The 22,242-nt window shown below is 38.0% G+C and overlaps 2 protein-coding genes across 4 annotated transcripts in view; one reads left to right on the forward strand and one right to left on the reverse strand.

The window, feature by feature from the left end:
* Positions 1-8,669: 8,669 nt before the first annotated feature.
* LOC133519048 (phenoloxidase-activating factor 2) lies at positions 8,670-17,467 on the forward strand. Of its 2 annotated transcripts, XM_061852922.1 has the most exons (7): positions 8,678-9,127; positions 9,206-9,516; positions 9,601-9,753; positions 9,839-9,936; positions 10,153-10,413; positions 10,518-10,719; positions 16,783-17,467. In XM_061852922.1, the coding sequence occupies exons 1-7, from the start codon at positions 8,833-8,835 to the stop codon at positions 16,942-16,944; spliced, it is 1,482 nt and encodes a 493-aa protein (XP_061708906.1). In that variant the 5' UTR covers positions 8,678-8,832; the 3' UTR covers positions 16,945-17,467. The 2 variants fall into 2 exon arrangements, with proteins under 2 accessions (XP_061708905.1, XP_061708906.1); XM_061852921.1 differs by having other exon boundaries at positions 8,670-9,516.
* A 995-nt stretch (positions 17,468-18,462) lies between these two features.
* The window catches only part of LOC133519046 (zinc finger protein 423 homolog), a 127,215-nt gene continuing 123,435 nt past the window's right edge, over positions 18,463-22,242 (reverse strand). For both annotated transcript variants that reach the window (XM_061852918.1, XM_061852919.1), the window contains 3 exons: positions 21,868-22,149; positions 19,887-20,189; positions 18,463-19,541 (listed from right to left, as the gene is read on the reverse strand). In XM_061852918.1, coding sequence (XP_061708902.1) covers positions 18,738-19,541; positions 19,887-20,189; positions 21,868-22,149 — 1,389 coding nt within the window. In that variant the 3' untranslated portion in view covers positions 18,463-18,737. The remainder of the gene's footprint in view (positions 19,542-19,886; positions 20,190-21,867; positions 22,150-22,242) is intronic.

Here is a 22,242-nt window from a genome sequence, read left to right on the forward strand (position 1 = left end):
AACTACACGGGAAGTCCGTCTACTCGCCGAATTTTTAAAAATACTATTGTTTTTGCTTAATTAATGATTAAAATGGTCTGTCACTATAGCTTAATTATTATATATGAAATTCTTCATCGTATGTGATTACAAGCGGTCACGTAAGTGAATAATTAACGGAGCTAGAATACTCCAATGTAAAAAATAAATAAAGTATGCCGGTCTTGCCCACAGTCACCTTAACTAGTATTTTGTATGTATGTATGTAAACACTTTATTGTACATAAGGGACAGGTAAAGATACAATAAAAGGAAAAAGTAATAATGTTGGCAATGTATTTTTTTCAGTTAACTATTATAAACTTTTCGGTTACCTTTTTTGGCACTTTTCTCTTGGTCCTTTATATGTACGAGTATATCTAGAACAAAAAGTAAAGTAAATATATATCTAGAAGCAGTTTGTTTCACATATGCTTAAACCTAGGGTACAGGTTTAAACCTAGATCGTTCCTTTTTCATTCTGGCGACAATCGACTTTGATACTTACTGTAAGGCTGTCGCAACGACGGAAGTTAAAGGAGTCTTGTGATTAATCGATTTAACTCGGTTAATATTTCGAGGTACCGTAATTATCCTATTTCTTCCCAGAATCTTCTTAAAACTAATCTCACCCGTTTTTAGAATTCCGTACCAAAAAGGTACAAAAAGAACCCTTATGGTGCGACTCTGTTTTTCCGTCTGTCTGTCACATAGCTAAATATCTCGAGAACCACTTAAACTATTTTTTATATCTTATTATTATATATATACTAGTTTGTCTAGCTCCTTGAAGAAAGTATTTACACCTTTTTAATACGAGGCTCGTAAATTAAAGGCAAAAGCGAATATAACGCGAAACTCTGCGTAGGGGGCGCCACTACGATAATCCATCACAATCTGAGGGTCTACCGCTAAACAAGAAAATCTAAATTTCATTATCTAATCTCTCTATCACTCTTGCATTTTCGAGCAATGAAGAGGCAGATAACTATACATTACGATTTTCGCGTTTCGCGATAGGCCCTTTGTAAACAAACTGCCTTGATGCATCAATGTCATATTCTATTATCTATTGTCTGTGAAAACTTGTCAAAAAACAGTTTGGCACAGTATGTATAAGTTATTCTATGGTTTACGAAAGGTGCTAGTACTGCACTCTGGTGGCAGAACATTGCAGTAATACTCTCTATTGGCAATAACCCTATTAGCAAGTGCTTCATATTTATTCTAACTAATATGCAAAAAACTAAATTCCCGATTTCAGTGATACGTAACGAAACCATAGACGTAATGACACCGAAACTTTACTTTTGTTTTAATGAAATGTTCAGCCAGTTAGACTTTGAAAGCTGTATCTTTACTTCTGGGACATCCTTTATGGATTTTTTTAAAAGTTGATTATATCGTCAGGTGACGAGCAAAACTCACTAATTTCTAAAAAATAATTGAACAAAAATCAACCTTATTTCAGTAATAATATGGTTCAATATGGCTATTAAGTTGTCTTTTCTTTCTTTACCTGCTCTAATTACGAATAATAATTTCGTGTGTAGGTAATGGTTTTCCCAACCCAGAGTGTTTAGATAAATTATACGAATACTTGAACATGTAAACGTGACTTAGTTTAAACCTAAATAATCGCTGCGATTACAGTTATAATTTCTACAGCTCATACCACCCGTGATTACTTATTTTGGCGACGACATGGTTCGGTGACTAAAGCAAAAAAACATGAATAAGCGATTTAAGTGTCCATCTATTTTTTTAGGAGCCCACACCCAAAGGGTGTCAACGCAACCTTATTAGTTTATTACCAGGCATCGGAGTTTTTATCGCACGGTAAGACTAATAGCGAGCTATGGAGTCGACATTAGCAATAAAATTCAACTCATATTCATACTCATTCATCTATTTAGGTAATAAGTGATTTTAATTTTATAATCAAGAACTAGAACTTTGGCCAGTTATCCTTTAATTTTGTCTTCAAATATATTAATATTACAAATAAGAATAATTACCATTTTTTGTATTGATAGTGTAGGAAATAAAGGTAGTGGACCCCGCTGTAATTCCTCTGCCAGAAAAAACTTTACAGTATGATAAAGTATCAATAAATAAAAAGTATTGTCTTAATTTCCAACGAATAATAATAATAGGATTTAAGTAAATACCTAAAGTATTAAATCGTTAATATCTTTTTACGGAAAAATGTTCCGTTCAAACTTTCTTCACCAGACATATTCATGTAACGTATTACAACAATATATGAAATATCCAAAAAAATATCCCAGCAGAAATACTAATATTAATAAAATATAATTTTTGGACGTGTCTTGGACCGGAAAATTACTCCATCTAATTTTTTCACTGAAATGCCATTTTATTGCCGTTTTATAGCTACTAAATGAAAATCTAAAAAAAAATCCATGTAACTTTACTATTTTCAGAAATTGCCTTTTAACTCGCTGTGAAAAATTTCTCTATCCATTTTATTTATTGAATTAAGATCACAGTTTTATTTCCATCCAACTATAAAAACATCCAAAAAAATAACGAGCGTATTAAAAACTTAACATATCGGGGATATATGTAGGGAGCGGGGTGTACAAGCGGGGTGCGGGAGCGGTACCGGCCGCCGCCAGCGCGCGCGCCGCGCCTGCCCGGCGGTGGCAGCTTGCTACTTCTCTATTCATTCGCGTATCGCCTAGGTGCATAGGTTACTGTTTTTAAAAATATTGCTACTTGTTTCTTTTTTGAGCTGCCTAATGCCTGCCTGTCTGTGTAGTACCTACCGTAAGTATAGTCTCTATCGTACCTACAAATGAAGTAGGTAGGTTATGCGATGTGTCTAATTTAAATATTTATATTCTTAAATTCAATTTATTCAATTCGAGTCGTACGTATTAGGCCACCAAACGAAGGAAAAAACGGGGAAATAATTCGTGTATAAGCGAATTTTGGCATAGTTGTAGATAAAGGTACCTTACATAACATACTGAAAGTACTGATAGATGGGGGTGGCGCTATTGTGTACGGGGGAGGGAGGGTTTAAATGTCCCTTTTTTAGTTTATCTTAAATAACTCGTAAACGGTGGCCCATATCAAAAAATGTTCTTTCACGCAAATCATCTAAATAAAATTTCGTACAAGAAAAATTCAGTCCACTTTTTCACTAGGATCAATATTTAAAAAGATATTAAAGCGGGAAAATTAATTAAAATCAATTTTCTGGTCCATTTTTCTATATTTTCGTAAACGGTGGCAATTAGCAATAAACGCTGTAAAATGTAAATAATCTACACAAAACTTCTACAAAAAAGATTCAGTACACTTTGTGAAAGGATCAATATTTAAAAAGATATTAAAAAGGGAAAGTTAATAAAACCAATTCTAAGGTTCATTTTCTTTAGTTTTCGTAAATAATTTGTAAAGTATGACCCATAGCAAAAAAAATGTCTTATACATAAATATATAAGTAACATAAAATTTTCTATAAGAAATATCTAGCACACTTTTCGCTAGGATGAATATTTAAAAAGATACTAAAGCGGGAATGTTAATAATAATCAATTTTAAAAACCCTTTTTAGTTTTCGTAAGTAACTCGTAAACGGTAGCCCGTAGTAAAACACATTCTTATACATAAAGAATGCACATAATATTTCCTACAAAAAATAATTCGATCACTTTTCTCTAGGATCAATATTTAAGAAGTTATTATAGGGGGTAAATCAATTCATAGGTACTTTTTTAGTTGTTCGTAAATAACTCTTAAACGGTGCTCCAGCGCAATAAGAATGTTAAACATAAATACTTAACATAAAATTTTCTGGAAAAAAGATTTCTTACACTTTTTCTTTAGGATCAATATTATTGAGATATTAAACGGCGAAAGTTAATTTTAATCAATTCTGCACAAAGCTCTCGCAATTTCTCGCTTTAAAAGCTTAATAAATATTGATCTTAGGGAAAAGTGTTCCGCATGTCTTTTGTAGAATTTTTTATTATAATTGTTTATGAAAATGAAATGAAAATGAAAATGAAAATATTTAATTCAGACACCAAGTATCCATATTTTTGTCTAAAAGACTGTGTTAGTAAAATAACAAGAAAAATCTTAAAAATAAAGTTAACATTAATGTTAGTGGAACACATAATGCTCATTGGATCTAACATGCATTGTCATCCAGTGAGTTATAAGAGGGCTATCCACCCTTTCCGCAATCACCCTCAGGAGAGTGTTGGTGCTGCCCCGCACGCGGTCCCACAGGGACGCCACCCTCTTACGCAGCACTGCGTGGAAACCGTCTGTGCTCCACTCAGCGAACATTGCTGACGCGCTGCAGCGCCAGGGCAGCCCCAATAAACCCTGAAAGCGTTGTTGTACTGGACACGCATTGACTGTTGTACTGGACGTTGTTATATACACATATATTTTTTTTGCTATAGGTCATACTTTACAAATTATTTACGAAAAACTAAAAAAAGAGACCTGAGGATTCATTGTAAGTAACTTTGCTCCTCTTTGACTAAAAAACCGGACAAGTGCGAGTCGGACTCGCCCACCGAGGGTTCCGTACTTTTTAGTATTTGTTGTTATAGCGGCAACAGAAATACATATAAATATAAATATTTCTGTCATAGCATGCCAAACTATAATTCTAAACGTAACCAGCGACAATGATATCGCTCGGAGCGCACGTGAGACAATTGCATCGACGCGGCTGCTAGCTTTAAATGGCCCTTTTTTAGTTTATCTTAAATAACTCGTAAACGGTGGCCCATATCAAAAAATGTTCTTTCACGCAAATCATCTAAATAAAATTTCGCACAAGAAAAATTCTGTCCACTTTTTCACTAGGATCAATAAAAGCGGGAAAGTTAATTAAAATCAATTTTATGGTCTATTTTTCTATATTTTCGTAAACGGTGGCAATTAGCATAAAACGCTGTAAAATGTAAATGATCTACACAAAACTTTCTACAAAAAAGATTCAGTACCCTTTGTGAAAGGATCAATATTTAAAAAGATAAGAGAGGGAAAGTTAATAAAACCAATTCTAAGGTTCCTTTTCTTTAGTTTTCGTAAATAATTTCTAAAGTATGACCCATAGCAAAAAAATGTCTCATACATAAATAAGTAACATAAAATTTTCTATAAGAAATATGTAGCACACTTTTCGCTAGGATGAATATTTAAAAAGATACTAAAGCGGGAATGTTAATAATAATCAATTTTAAAAACCCTTTTTAGTTCTCGTAAGTAACTCGTAAACGGTAGCCCGTTGCAAAACACGTTCAAACATAAATACTTAACATAAATGTTTCTAGAAAAAAGATTTCTATTCTTTTTCTTTAGGATCAATATTATTGAGATATTAAACCGCGAAAGTTAATTTTAATCAATTCTGCACATTATTTGTGTTTCTCGCTTTAAAACCTTAATAAATATTGATCTTAGGGAAAAATGTTCCGCATGTCTTTTGTAGAAATTTTTATTATAATTGTTTATATATATATTTTGCTATAGGTCATAATACTTTACAAAATTATTTACGAAAAACTAAAAAAGAGACCTGAGGATTAATTGTAAGTAACTTTGCCCCTCTGACTAAAAAAAACCCAACAAGTGCGAGTCGGACTCGCCCACCGAGGGTTCCGTACTTTTTAGTATTTGTTGTTATAGCGGCAACAGAAATACATCATCTGTGAAAATTTCAACTGTATATCACGGTTCATGAGATACAGCCTGGTGACAGACGGACGGACGGACAGCGCAGTCTTATTAATAGAGTCCCGTTTTACCCTTTGGGTACGGAACCCTAAAAAGGACCTGGAAACTGATTATAATGAATTTTAATATCTCATTAAATATTGATCCTAGCGAAAAAATTTACGGAACTTTTGTTGTACAAAATTAAATTTCTATTATTAATGTATAAAGAACTTTTTGCATTGGGGCACTGTTTACGAGTTATTTACGAAAAACAAAAAAAATTAGGGACTTGTAAATTGTTTGTGATTTACTTTCCCCCTTTAATATTGTTTTAAATATTGATCCTGGAGAAAAGTGTTCTGTATGTTTTTTGTAGGAAATATTATGTTAATTATTTATGTATAAGAACCTGTTTTGTTATGAGCTGCCGTTTAAGAGTTATTTACGAAAAACTAAGAAGTGACTTTAAAATTGATTAGTATAAATATTCCCTCTTTAGTATCTTTTTAAATGTTGATCCTAGCGAAAAGTTTCATATATCTTTCCTGTAGAAAAAATTATGGTTAATATTTATGTATGAGAGATTTTTTGCTATGGATAATACTTTACAAATTATTTACGAAAAACGAAAGAAAAGGAACCTTAGAATTGATTTTAATTGACTTTCCCCCTTTAATATCTTTTTAAATATTGATACTTTCAAAAAGTTTACTGAATCTTTTTTGTAAAAAAAAATGTGTAAATTATTTACGTTTTACAAGGTTTTTGCTATTTACGGGTTATTCACGAAAATATAGTAAAATGGACCATAAAATTGATTTTAACTAACTTTCCCGCTTTAATATTTTTTAAATGTTGATCCTAGCGAAAAAGTGCACTGAATTTTTCGATTAGGCAATTTTATATATATTATTTACGTTAAAGAACATTTTTTGCTATGGGCCACCGTTTATGACTTATTTAAGAAAAACTGAAAAAAGGGACCTTTAAACCTATGTCATTCTATGTGGGCGTCTAAAGAAGGTAGCTGGTAGGGACTGGATGCAGAAAACGGGAAAACGTGCTTTGTGGCGCATCTCGGTGAGGCCTATGTCCAGCAGTGGACTGCAACAGGCTGACGATAATGATGATGAAGTATCTTTCAGCTTATAGTACAAGTTTCATCAAAACTGGTTCAGTAGTTTTAAAGATCTCGACGGTTAAGTTTTAAGATATCGCAATTTATTAACGATAAGCATACAATAAGTAGGTTATCTTTATTAGTTGTTTTTGACGTCGGTTGTTATTAACGTCTTTAGCGTGATATTATTCTAATCAATGTTATATAAAACTGCGTAAGTATATATTATTCGGTACAAAGAAAACGCAAAAATCACTAAATGTAGTGTAAAGACTCACACATCAGTGACAACGACAACTCCCTTCTTAAGTGTGGACTGCGGGTCACGCGGTCGGGTCGTACTAGTAGCACAAGGACACTAATCTGCACTTAACTGCTAAAGGAAGACGGTACATTATTGCGTAACCGCGGGATGGATTTATCTTCGCTTCAAAAATTTCGGTGTTCTGGATGATATTTCTTTTGGATATTTTGAATTTAAGTGTATACGTGACTACTTAGTATATATTTAAAAAGAATACAGGCTGAGAAATTTTCCACTCTCAGTTTTTAATAGTTGTAAAATACATACATTTGGGTATGTATTTTTTTTGGATATTCTTACCCTCTACGCCAAATTATATTCTAAGATCATATAAGAAGAAAAAAATGACAGAGCAATTTTCCGATGAAAATGAGCGTCAAAAAAAGGAATTATCATTTAAAAAAAATCACATGTTTGACAAATTTTTTTGATTTTTTTCTAGTATTACATACTGATACAAATAACTTATTTGGTAAAATAATTTTGGACAGAGGAATTACTCGGTTAAAAATATAAACAGATTTATATTTTTACGTATAAATACCTAACTTAGAAGTGTTTTTTTTTTTGGATATTTATATGTTAGTTTCGACTCATACTATATAATAACCAAGCAAAATTTCATCGACTGAGAAATTAATGCATGGGTCTCCATACAACGACTTGCTTCATTTCCTACACTATTGATTATATTACGAAATTTCATAAAAAACAATATGTATATTAAAAGAGGTAAAAATAATATGAATATAAATTGATCAATACAAAAAAATGACATTATTTTTATTTTTAATATTTATGTCCGTAAAAACAAAATTAAAGGAACGTTTACAAATATTCTTGTCCTTGTAAAATTAAAATCACTAAATAAATTAATTAATGAGTATGAGTATGAATATTCAGTGGAATTTTATTGCTAAAGACAGTATCGTTTATTAAGCTTCTTACCGTTATTCGAAGCAAATTAATTATATATTTTAGAGTGGCAGCACTGATTGCGGTGACGTCACGGCTGCTGAATAGTTACAATTCCCATTCCTTTTTACCCCCTCCATGAATTTCCGTTTTTACCTGCCTGCCACCTGGGGCTCTTGCTTGCCTTCATTGGCATACTGGCAAACCAGGTAAGTGACATCCAAAATTGCATCAGCAATATGCTGCAATTTCAAACAATGATGATGATGATGAAATTGAGGGTAATGTGAGCGGCGAGTTATATGAAGTGGAAGACACCGAAGCCCCGGTTCTTAATAATAATGTAGCAACGCTAAAGTAGCTTTCCATACTGTTACATGACTACAACTACATGAGTTGCATGACCGCTTAATATTGACCTATTTATGTGAAATATATGGTCAACACCCAGCAGTCAATAAATTTATGTCATAGTTATAACACCTGTTTTGTACTAGTGCAAGATGAATAGGATTACAAAATGTACAACAAATTAGTTATTCACATTTTGTAAATTGCAACAATTTGTCGCTATGTGATCAAGCGCATTACACCATGAAGGCTACAATTGTTAGGGGAATACCATCAATTGCACCCGGTAAGGACATATTTAATGCCCACTCACTGGTATCTCCGATTTCATACCTGACCATCAGTCGCAGACCATCTACTGTGCGGTTCGCACTCCAGTTAGCAATCAAAATTTAACTGACTGGACAAAATGTGTTTATGGCTTTTAACTGCATGTTTGGGTATGCTGCCCACCAACTCGCCCCCTACAAACGTCATTGTTGTAGGAGCGCCTCCGCCTCCTATACTCGAGCCTACAACGACAACAACAACAACAACTACAGCGAGTCCTAATATGACTGGACCTCCTCCAATGAACATGACTGGACCTCCTCCAATGAACATGACTGGAGGACCTCCGATGAACATGACAGGTGGTGGTGGTGGTGGGGGTGGTGGTGGTGGTCCACCTACCATCGCTCCTACAGTTCCGACAGCAACAATAGGTGGAGTACTTTTACCTGTTATTCTTTGCGACAACCCTGATATTGTTTGTATCATTAATCCTGACGAAACCGCTGCAGGCATGCCGTCGATCGATCCGCGACTTGGCACCACCCCAGCGACGTCGGCGGCGTTGCAGGTGCCACCGATTATAGGATACAGTGCTCAAGTGCCGTCTTACAACACCGCTGTGAGATTCCCTAGGGAGCGACGGAGTATTAAATTAAACACAATTCCTACCAATAAATTGGACAGATTAGATATGATGGAAGCTGCCAGTCATCGAATTCGCAAAAGACAAACGGGTTGCAGGTGTGTAGCTGCAGGCACTTGCACCAATAATGGAACGAATGCTGGAGGTGGTTTGATTGATATTAGAATTGTAACTCCGGTAAGTTCTAACGCGTTTATCATATCATATATCACTTTAATCAAGTATTGTGACTACAAAAAGTGCAATTTCACATCGTTTCAGGGAGGTGGATCAGGAACGACGTGTCCTGCCGGGCAGGTACTCTGTTGTGGCACCTCGACTACAGTGATAGCATGCGGCACTTTGCAGACAGTACCCACCACAGCGATCGCTCCAGCCTCTGGTCAGGCCAATTTCGGAGAATATCCATGGCAGGTTAGGATATTATTAAAAGCTACGTTCAGTGAGATAAATGTTTGTGTGACGTGCCGATATTATGCGCCTTGGTTTACTTTTACAGGCATTAATTTTAACAAAACAGAACGATTACATCGCTGGAGGTGTGCTAATTGACCAATTCAACGTTTTAACAGTGACTCATCGACTGTCTACATACATGTAAGTGTCATTTCCTTTATGTTGTAACACCTGTTACATACTTTTCTATTTACTGTAGTTTTTTTTTCACGCTTACAGTAGAAACAAACAAACGGAATCCCAGCTGCACAAGTGCACATCAAGTACTCGTAGCAGCAGTTAGCACAGGGACAACTTGCAGCCTGGGGTCCTTTTATGGGAAGTATTTTACTGTACCCAATTATTGTTACATTACAGTGTATCAGGCACAGCTCCTAACGTCAAGGTGCGTTTGGGTGAGTGGGACGCTGCCGGAACCTACGAGCCAGTGCCATACCAAGAGTACACAGTCGCCAAGGTGTTCAGCCACCCCTCTTTCGACCCCACCACCTTGCAGTATGACATCACTGTCCTGCGACTATCGACTCCAGTCCCTTTGACGCCTATGACTGGTTCTGTTACTACTATTAACAGAGCATGCTTGCCAGCATCCAATACGGCTACTTATACTGGTCAAAGGTAAGTTACACGGTAGGTTATATCTACAGGTTGTCAACTACTGTACACACCGGTACCTGTTATGTACCTTTGGAATCACTAATAATTTGTTATATCGATTTCAGGTGTTGGGTATCTGGATGGGGTAAAAATATGTTCGGCCTACAAGGACAATACCAGCAGATTTTAAAGAAAGTAGACGTGCCAATTGTAGCCCCAGCAACCTGCCAAAGTCAAATGCAAACGGCACGTCTAGGCTCCAGCTTTGCTCTTGACACCACATCCTTCATTTGTGCTGGCGGTGAAGCAAATAAGGATGCATGTACAGTAAGCACTCTAAGTATATTACCTAGTGGATTCGTATATACTGTAACACAACGAAGAACTAGTTATACTATTGGGAAAGCTGCTACAGCCACCAGCAACAATATCTTATAGTGCGAAATAATAGGTAAGTAGGTATTTATCTGACACGACTAAACTATGTACCTAAAATAGTACATTACTACAGAGAGAGGCCGTGCAGTAGGGGGTTGCCGGCCGAATACATATAGACGGCCGAACGTAGTGACGCCGGATAGTTATGAGGCCGGCAACTCTTTTTCACGCCGATGTATGGATACTGCTTTTCTCAAACATGCAATAAAAAAAATTAAAAAATTACCCATGAACTCAAAGTTTCATTTGTAGAGGAACTAAAAAAAACTAAACACAAAATATAGCTTTATTTTACACGTATTTTTATTACAGATATATAATATATTTTATCTACACACATATCATAAACCCTCTATGATGCCTTCAAAATCCGTAAATATGGCCAACATTACGATAAACTGTTTTGTTACAACAAATTTCTTGTCTGTGATAATGTAGTTATAGCTTCATTACTACATCAAAATCGATTTGGTGATGCATTCAAATTTGGAACATCTCTGAAAAAAAAAGCAATTCGATTTGACCCCTATTCTAATATCAGTCGAGATGCCTTTTTGTTCGAAATGAAATGTCAATTGTCTACAATTTTGACATATCTCGCATGTTAGTTTGTATCGAATGATACGGAAATAGGCCCCCGACTCTAGTTTGTCTCTGAATTTAAAAAAAACTACATGCGTGAAAAAAGTTTTCATTTACCGCCATTTCACGTACAGTTTATGTTTTAATTAGTTTTAAGTATAAAATTAATATGCTTTGTTGTTTTTAAGGTAACTATAGAAAAAAAAAACGTGTAAAATAAGCGGTAAAAATATTTCGGTGACGCCACCACATATCCGCGGGTTCCGCCAAGAGAGCAACGAATTGGTAAGGGCAACGTAACGGAGGCTGTAATTTGGGTTAGTGAATATATCATAGAAGGTTTATGATATGTGTGTAGATAAAATAGTGTATGTAACTGTACATAATTAGGCATTATAACACTCGTGTGATCTTTTTAAGAAACTCACTTTGTTCGTTTCTTAACCACACTCGTGTATTTTAATGCCTTTTATTATGTAGCAGTCACATAAACTACTATAAGAAAAATATCTTAATTTTTTTCGCCTTGTACCCGTCTGACTGTCGTTTTAGCTACGTAGGTATCTAAGTTTACGTAGTTTTTTATGTTGATATTATGCTTCACATACATTGTTGTCTTAAGTATGGAGTATTATTCCCACTGTATTGACGATTTTATAGTTACTTTCAGTTCTTTAAAATATGCCACAAAAAAACTGTTTCTGCATTTTTCTTAGTTTTTCTCCATGTAAGTACCTACTTCGCCTTTGATTTTGGCGGCAGCAAGTTATTTTTCTTAAACTTGCAATGAAATGTTGACGTGACTTACTTCAAATTAGGCCCGGAAATACTATGTATCCGGTGAGTTTTAAACACCTAGATACGGAAGGTGGAGTTAAGGAAATAAATCTCCATGTACCAAAAGGTGTCATCAAAAAACCTTAAATAGGTGGCGCTACAATACCTAGAATACTTGAACAAAAAAATCAAATCATAGACAGCGCATTTCACTCCGTCAATAACGCCTAGGTTCTTAGCTACTTTAGCGCTACTCTGGGGAGATTTGGAACTATTATTTATAGCTGACAGCTGGACACTTTTGCAACAGTTCTACCACAAGAGATTTCACTCCTCTTAAATCCACACTCCATACACCTAGACCTGTAAAGCAACCTTCTTTTGTTTTTAAACGTCAAATTCTGACACAACATCTTGGCATTCATCCATCAAATAGTAGTAGATCCGTAATTTGTTTTTAGCTGTGTAAGCCTTCGAATAAAACAAATTGGGTACATTTAATATATTACATTGCAAGTTTGAGAAAAGCACTATAAAAATCTTGGCGAGAAACGGGGTTGCCGGCTGTATCTACCTACCTACCTACTTGGCCTGCAACCCTTCGTTTCCCGGCCTCTATAGTAATTTACTATAAGTCAATTCTACTTCTGCTCTCAAGTTCATAGGAGTACGTATGATTGATATTAAACTTCATATTTTCGTCGAAACTCATATTAAAAAAGCGGCCAAGTGCGAGTCGGACTCGCCCATGAAGGGTTCCGTACCATTTATGACGTATTAAAAAAAACTACTTACTAGATCTCGTTCAAACCAATTTTCGGTGGAAGTTTGCATGGTAATGTATATCATATATTTTTTTTTGATTTTTCATTCTGTTATTTTAGAAGTTACAGGGGGGGGGGCACATTTTTTCACTTTGGAAGTGTCTCTCGCGCAAACTATTCAGTTTAGAAAAAAATGATATTACGAACCTAAATATCATTTTTGAAAACCTATCTATAGATACCCCACACGTATGGGTTTGATGAAAAAATTTTTTTTATTTAATTTTAGACGTATTAAAAAAAAATACTTACTAGATCTCGTTCAAACCAATTTTCGGTGGAAGTTTGCATGGTAATGTATATCATATATTTTTTTTAGATTTTTCTTTCTGTTATTTTAGAAGTTACAGGGGGGGGGGGGGGACACAAATTTTTTCACTTTGGAAGTGTCTCTCGCGCAAACTATTCAGTTTAGAAAAAAATGATATTAGGAACCTAAATATCATTTTTGAAGACCTATCCATAGATACCCCACACGTATGGGTTTGATGAAAAAAAATTTTTTTCAACTTTTATTTATTTATTTATTTAATCTTTATTGCACAAAAGAAAACCTTATAGTACAAAAGGCGGACTTAATGCCATAAGGTATTCTCTACCAGTCAACCTTTAGGCAAAGCAGAGATTGTGGGCGGTGCTACTTTAACAACAACAACCAAATATAATACAATACTATACCAAATATAATTTTATGAGTTATTTAAAAAAAAACTACTTACTAGATCTCGTTCAAACCAATTTTCGGTGGAAGTTTGCATGACAATGTATATCATATATTTTTTTTTGATTTTTCATTCTGTTATTTTAGAAGTTAGGGGGGGGGGGGGGGCACACATTTTACCACTTTGGAAGTGTCTCTCGCGCAAACTATTCAGCTTAGAAAAAAAAATGATATTGGAAACCTCAATATCATTTTTAAAGACCTATCCATAGATACCCCACACGTATGGGTTTGATGAAAAAAGATTTTTTGAGTTTCAGTTCTAAGTATGGGGAACCCCAAAATTTATTGTTTTTTTTTTCTATTTTTGTGTAAACATCCTAATGCGGTTCATAGAATACATCTACTTACCAAGTTTGAACAGTATAGCTCTTATAGTGGCGGTGACATAATCGGACAGACAGACGGACATGACGAATCTATAAGGGTTCCGTTTTTTGCCATTTGGCTACGGAACCCTAAAAACATAATCAACAACGCACAATAAATCAAATATAAGTTTTTGGTAAAAAATCATTTGTAGTACAGGCTTTTATCGCTGATTGTACTTGTCTTTCAACGCCAACTAATACTGATCGAGACAATTCTAACAACCTCAAACACAATTAGTTTGCGTTGTTTTATCACATCAGAGTTCCACCTCCTCTGTCTTCATCATCCGATCAGCAACATACATTGCCATCTGATTTACATATGAATGCAAATTTTCGCTCAATCAGAAATCGGAAAGTAGGTTAAATTCAGCTTCCAAGATATGACCCACACTAACATGCATACTAACAGTACAAGTAAATAAAAGCTTGTAATCTTGAATCTTGCCGGCCTAGGCCTACAATATTGTAGGAAATTTCATTAAAGACCTAGCCGCTCCCGGAACGTGATATTTTGCAGTCTATAGATAAGGAACATAATATCTATATTTCATTGCATGTTTGAGAGACAACAATATGTAAGTCTTGTCTTAAACACATGCCAACAGACTTACAAGGAAAAAATGAGTTTTATGGCTCCTCTACACGATGGACCATCATAGTGGCCCACTAAGCTGGGCCAGGCGTGTAGAGAGGGTAGTGGTGTCGGATGGCTTATGGCGCGCGGGATGGCGATGGGATGGCCGCGGTGTCGGTTTTTCGTCCGCACATCAAAGGCAGTGGGCCAGCGATGGCTGTCCGCATCTACACGTGGCCCATCCCTCAGTGCGTGCTCGAACGCGGTCGAGTGAGGACGTTCGTGCTGTGTATTATTTTGATTAAAAATGACGAGTATGTGGCCGCATCACGAAAGAATAAAGTTTTTAGAGTTATATCGGGGAGAAAGCGTAACATGGAACCCCAAACATAAAGACCAAAACTATAGAAATAAGGTAGCAGGATATTTAAAAAAAAAGTTTTTAAAACAAATAGTGCACGAAGTAATTAGAGGATTAGGAAAATTACTTATACATAACGCAGACATCTGTATATACAGTACATTCACAATTTAAATAAATAAATATACCAATAATAAAAGAAATTAATATTAATACCTACATATCTAAATATATGTACATACATAAATTATATATATGCACAATATATACCTACACAGCGGCACATTAAGGAAGAGACAAGTAATGATTTTTAGTAGGGTTTCAAAGGTTTGAAGAGTTTATTGCACAAATTTAAATTGACTTAGGTGACAACCTGTCTGGCCTAGTGGGTAGTGACCCTGCCTATGCAGCCGATGGTCCCGGGTTCAAATCCTGGTAAGGGCATTTATTCGTGTGATGAGCATGGATATTCGTTCCGGAGTCATGGATGTCTTCTGTGTATTTAAGTATTTATACATATGTATATAATATATGTATATCGTTGTCTAAGTACCCACAACACAAGCCTTATTGAGCTTTCCGTGGGGCTTAGTCAATTTGTGTAATACTGTCCCATAATAAGTAGTTTATTTATTTATTTATTGCGATGGATAGATAACATCCACCATAATCTTCTACGTCATTTCTTTTTAATTACTTTATTATTGTGCAGATTAAGAAAAGGTTGGTACGTGGCGTATAAATAAATTGCTGCAGCGGCTAATGCTTCCACGTCCATCTTGGAAAACGAATAAATCGCAACTGAATGTCGCCATCGTGTAGTGGCGTGTCGCTGGGCCAGCGCTGGGCCATTGTGAAGAGGAGCCATTAGCTGATATAACCAGCCATTAACTAGCAAGTTGCTTGAGCATCACTTTCTATAGGAGTTAGAAGATTTAGTAACTTTATAGTACTTTTTGGAGGACAATTTCTCCCAATAGGTTGAGTTTGGGCAGCTAAAAAAAAAATACGTGTCCATTATTTTAGACTACTCTATAACATATATAAATATAAATCAAATCGGAACCGGACAGTTGGGTACCTTTCCTTGTTAGTTATAATATTGATTTGATCAAAGATGGCGACTGTAATCCCTCAAAATAATTTTAATATTCGTGTGGTCAACAAAGTAAACTTATGATTACTTTTTAACTAAAACCAATAATAGTACCTACGTATACAAATTTTCCCTAGAGCACATAATGTGAAAAGTGTGAAATTAGAGTGCCCTTGTAATAGTGCCTTCATGCTTCGTTAGTAATTGAAAAGTAGGACATTCAAACAGGGCAAAGTTAACAATCGCTCATTAAACGTGATTGTTTGACACTTCTACTCTCAATAATTATTGGAACCAATTTAGGATAGTGTGGGTAAGGTGGAATTGGTGGAACCAAAGATACTTAGTCAATCATAAGAATGTCATCAGCATTTTTATTAACTTAACGAATTGGATGTTTGGTGTTTATACGCGATTTCCCTGTTATTAAGAGTTAAGAATTCTTTATAATAAATGTAGATCTCAACAACAGAACAGCAAGGCTTTTTAAATAAATGATGCTAACGCTTTGACCGTAAAAATTACTAAATCGCAATGAAATAACTACCTACTTACACTGAATTTTTGGATTGAAAATTACATTCGTACTAATCCCTAAGTACTGTCAGTGATCACCGGTTAAATCGAAGTTGAATCATTTCAGGGTGACGGCGGTTCCGGGCTCGTGTGCAAAGTCGACGGGCAGTGGGTGGTGGTCGGGCTGGTGGCCTGGGGGCTCGGCTGCGCCAACGCCGACGTGCCCGCCGCCTACGTCAACGTCGCCGCGCTGCTGCCCTGGATACAGGCTCAAGTGGCTACCGCCTAGGAGGATTGCTTCAAGTCTTTTCATTTTGAGGGTGTACGGTCACGTCTGATAATATCGATAAAAAGTGCCAAAAATATGTACACACGACTTTATTGCCCATATATTAAGCTTAGTGTATAGGTACATATTTTTGACACTTTTTTCGTATCGATATTTTCAGACGTGACTGTACGAGGGCGGGATGATAAGTAACTGGCCTTAGCTATTTAAAAAGTTTGAATTTAAAAATAAACTAGCGTAATTTAAGCTTCGTGTCTCTGGCTATCTGTGTTCGAAATTTAAATTTGATGGCTTAAATATTTTATCGATTTTCTGTTATTTGAAAATATATTGTGACGATTGTTTTCAAAATGGATAAAATTGAACAAAGAGCGGTGATAAAGTTTCTTTACATGAAGGGTATGAAGGGGATAGGTATTTATGAAGAGTTAAAGAATGTTTTAGGTGAATGTGCTCTTTCTCACGCCACAGTAAAAAACTGGGTGGCTGAATTTAAACGAGGCCGTACAAGTGTCCAAGATGAAGCCCGCTCTGGACGTCCAAAAAGTGCCACAACTCCGGAAATGGTCTCCAAAGTGCACGATATGGTTTTGGCAGATCGACGATTGAAGTTATCAGAAATAGCTGACACTACAGGGATATCAAAGGAACGGGTACATCATATTCTAAGTGAAGAATTAAATATGAAAAAGTTATCCGCCCGTTGGGTGCCGCGATTGCTTACGCACGATCAAAAAAGAATCCGCGTGCAAAATTCGGAAGAATGTTTGGATCGTTTTCAGAAAAATAAAGCTGATTTTTTGCGTCGATTTGTAACAACAGATGAAACATGGGTTCACCACTACACGCCAGAATCAAAAATTCAATCAAAACAGTGGACTGAATCTGGATGTTCGGGTCCCAAAAAAGCTATGGCTGTAAAGTCGGCTGGAAAAGTTATGGCTTCCGTCTTTTGGGATGCTAGTGGAATTTTGATGATAGACTACCTTCCCAAAGGTAAAACTATTAATGGGGAATACTATGCTAATCTTTTAGATAAGCTTCATCAATGCATTCATCAAAAACGACCAGGCTTAGCAAAAAAAAAAATCATCTTCCATCAAGACAACGCTAGGGTTCACACATGTGTTAAAGCCATGGCAAAAATCGGCGAATTAAAGTATGATTTGCTGCCCCATCCACCTTATTCGCCTGATCTGGCACCATCCGACTTCCACCTGTTCCCGAAGCTTAAAACTTTTTTGGGTGGACAGAAATTTGCCACTAATGATGCCGTCATAGCCGCTGTGGAGGAGTATTTTGCAGGCCTCGAAAAGAATCATTTTATGGAGGGCATCGCAGCTTTAGAGCGAAGATGGAATAAGTGCATAGAGCTAGGTGGAGACTATGTCGAAAAATAAAATTAGTTTTAACACCGAAATTCAAGTATTTTCTACTTAGGCCAGTTACTTATCATCCCACCCTCGTACATACCTAATTGTTATCCGAACATTTTTTAAGGTCAAAATAAAATAAAGATTCGCGTAGATAAATGAAGCTTAACAGGATAATTTATTAAATTAACATTTTTTACAAATAGCCATGTAAACATTATAAAACATACATCACTTAATCAACATAATGATACTATTTTTTACTTACTGAAAATACGGCGTTCTAAACGCAAAATTTCAACGATTATTATATTATTAACTTTAACATAACTATCTATCTAACATAAGCTAGTCGGGACGTAATCTAGTATTGCAGCGGGGATGGGCCCGCGTCACGGACGAAATAGGTCGACGGACCCTTCAGTCTTCGTCGGGCTTCTCCTGCTTCACGACGGGCTCGGCCGGCGGCGGCGAGGGCGGCGGCGGCGGCGAGCCCACCTCGATGTACTCGTCCGTCTTCTCCTCCTTCACCTCGGGCTCGCGCTTGACGGGCCCGTCCGGCTCGGCGGCGGGCGTCGGCGCCGGCTCCGGCGGGGCCAGCGCGGCCCACGCCGAAGCCGCGCCGCGCGCGTACGCTTCATAGAACGCTCGTTGCGCTATTTCCGCCTCCTCCAGGTGAACAAACGAGTGGTTGTCGAGCTCCGCGCGGAAGAAGAACTTGAGGCCGCAGCGCGCGCAGTCGTAAGGACGCGGCGCGGACGCGTGCTCGGGTAGGTGGCGCTGCAGGCCGGCCGCGCTGGTGAATACGGCGGAGCAAAGGTAGCAGGTGAATGCGCCGATGCCCGCGAACGTGTGTTCAATAAGGTGAGCTTGCAGACGTGTGGGCGAACCGAGCGCACGACGACAGAGGCGACAGTCGTGGTCGGCGGGCGGAGGAGCGCGCGGCGCGGCGTGACGCGCGTAGCATGCGGCGCAGGCGCGCGCTCCGGCGCCGGCCTCGCCGTCGGGCAGCGCGCGTAGACAAATAGCGCAGCGCTGTTCGTCGCCAGAGCAACGCAGGTGGAAACGCGCGTGCAGGCGCGCCTCCGCCTCGGACGCGAGCGTCTGGCGGCACACGACGCACGGAGCGGGCAACGCAGGGTGGTGGCGCGCCATATGGCTCAGGAAAGACTCCTCGGACGGCAGTCGCGCGCGGCATCGAGCGCACGTGTCACCCGCTACTACCTGAAATTGCGAATTTGATCAATTATATAAATTTTGCCCATAAGGAGTTTGTAAGAATAATACTTGCATAAGCAAATAAGTTTTACGTTTATTTACGAAAGTTTAAAAGGCAATATTATCATTTACTGTAAAACGTTGTACAATATACATGCGAATAGGTAATTCGCAATTCGTGTCGATTTAAAACACTTCCCTCGGTCGTGTTTTAATTTATCACCTTTGCGAAGTTCTTATTTTCCGCACTGTATCGTAAATAACTGTTGTGTTGTTGTTTAGGTATACTCAGGTTACAGGTCCGGCAGTTGCGTATTGACCTTATCTTGTAAAACAATAGGGCATGCTTACCTTGCAATGCGTGAGTTTGTGCTCGGCGAGCACGGCAGCGGAGGGCAGGATCTCGTCGCAGATGAGGCACTTGTGCCTGGCGGCGGCGGCGCCCGAGTGCGCGCGCGTGTGCGCCTCCAGCTCGGCGCGGGAGCGCGTGCGCTCGCCGCAGTAGGCGCACTGCAGCGCGACGGCGCCGTTCTTGCGGCGGCGCTCGTCGCCGCCAGCCTCGCCCCCGGCGCACGGCGAGCAAGCGCCGTCCGCGCCGTCGCCAGAGTTGTTGTTTTCCACTCGCTTTGGTCGCGTGCTTTCACCATTCAGACCCTAAAATATATATACATTGTTGCCGAGGGATGGAAAGAAAGGAATTTTCTGACTCGGACCTTTTACCAGGCCTCGGTACTGTTTCCACCGAGCTATACACTACACAGTGCTTTTCTCAAACATGTGAGGAAATACAATAAATATAATTATATTTTGTGAATTTTGTTGTTTGTTGTTCGCACAGAGAAGGGACGCGCTGGTCTTCGTCGACGCTGGGACTAAAATTGGGCACTTTGCATCTTCGATTTACGGACAAAATGCGACCATTTCCGAGCATGTATGAGAAAAAAATCATAAGTATACCGGGTGGGGCCTATGACAGGAGAAAAAAAATTAAACTGTAGGCTTTACTCTACCCCTCCAACTGACCACTTGTTCAGCGAATTATTTCGAATCAATTTGATTTTTAGCACACTTTAAAGTTTATTCCAAAACGTAATTCGAATTTGATTACGTTTTAAGCGTGACATAAACAACGTCAATTACAATGATATTATTATAAATATTACAGGAAATGTAGAACTCATACAAAAGTCAACAGGTAGTGCAAGGAGCTAAAAATGGAGAATATTAAACACAAACACACATACTACATACACTTATATCAAACGTACTACTAATACTACTAACTACCTATTACTTATACTTTGCTCGTGTTACAGGCCCCACCCGGTATAATACTTGTAAAATCAGACTCGTTTCTTTGTCAGGAACTATAGGTAGAAGCAAAGAGAATTTGAAATAGAGGTGGATTGTCAAAGAAAACTTTATAGCCACAGTAAATTTACTGCCATCTTTCGATACATGATTAAAACTTTTAGAACGCCATTTAACTTTGATCCTTATTCTCTCACTGATATGTGTTAAATTTGTTTAATATCAAAACGGCACTGTGGCGCCCTCTAGTAGATTAAAGGCCAAAGGTAAGGCAGCATCGTTTCGAGCGATGGCGCCACAACCTTTAGCCGATGCGCTGTGGGATGACGCCACTTTTTGATATTTAACCAATTTAAAGTTTAGTTTGTATTTTAAGTTATTTAAAGTTTTAATCATGTGTCGAAAGATGGCAGTAAATTAACTGCGGCTACAAAATTTTCTTTGACAATCCACCTCTATTTCAAATTCTCTTTGGTGTAAGTCAGAGTAGGGGGGCTAGCCAAGATGACTAACGTTTGCGCCGCAGCGAACGAAACGCTGTCTCTCTATCGCACTAATAAAGAGTGACAGAGAGATAGATAGTGTTTCGTTCGCTATGGCGCAAACCATTGTGGCGCAAAACACATGGGCGCTCGTCTAGAAATCATGTGATCACATTTGGCCAACTTTTGACCCCCCTTGGCCTTTGGTTATGTATGGTGATTGTAACGCTAACATCATGCAAGATCACGTTTAGTTTTGGGAGTTACTACTATTTAATGTATTATTCTTAATGTTCTAAAGTTGGTACGATTAATATTTTTATATGGTTAAATAAGCTTAGCTTAGAGCGGATAATTTGTGATATGAGAAAATTGTGGCGTACTCTCCCCCGCAAAAATCGGCAGACTGTTTTGTACAGAAAATTACAGACAAGGCGTTTTCAGTTGTTAAATCCTCCAAGTATTTTTATATAAAATCTAGGCAACCACTGATGGGCCGTTGGAATTGGTTAGCAGTGATTTAGTAACGTTCTTCTAACCTGGGGTGTGACGGCGTGGTGCGCCTGCATATGCCTCTCGAGAAGGTACTGCACGGCGAAGGAGTCGGCGCAGCCGGGCGCGGGGCAGCGGTAGGCGTGCAGCTGCGCGTGGGCCCGCAGCGCGCGCGCGCCCGCCAGCACGGCGCCGCACGGGCAGCGCGCCGCGCCGTGCCGCGCGCGCACGTGCGCCGCGCCCTCCGCCTCCGAGCGCAGCGGCGAGCCGCCGCATGACCGGCACACCCACACTTTGCTCTCGCCGCTGTGCGCCACCGCGAAGTGCACCTGAGACAAAATTCATATGAGAGGGAGAAACAAACGTATTGTCGAAAGCACATTATTTACGGTTAACCGAATTATTAAATATACTGTATATAT

Source organism: Cydia pomonella, chromosome 6 (genome assembly GCF_033807575.1).
Source record: "Cydia pomonella isolate Wapato2018A chromosome 6, ilCydPomo1, whole genome shotgun sequence".
NCBI classification, from domain to species: domain Eukaryota; kingdom Metazoa; phylum Arthropoda; class Insecta; order Lepidoptera; family Tortricidae; genus Cydia; species Cydia pomonella.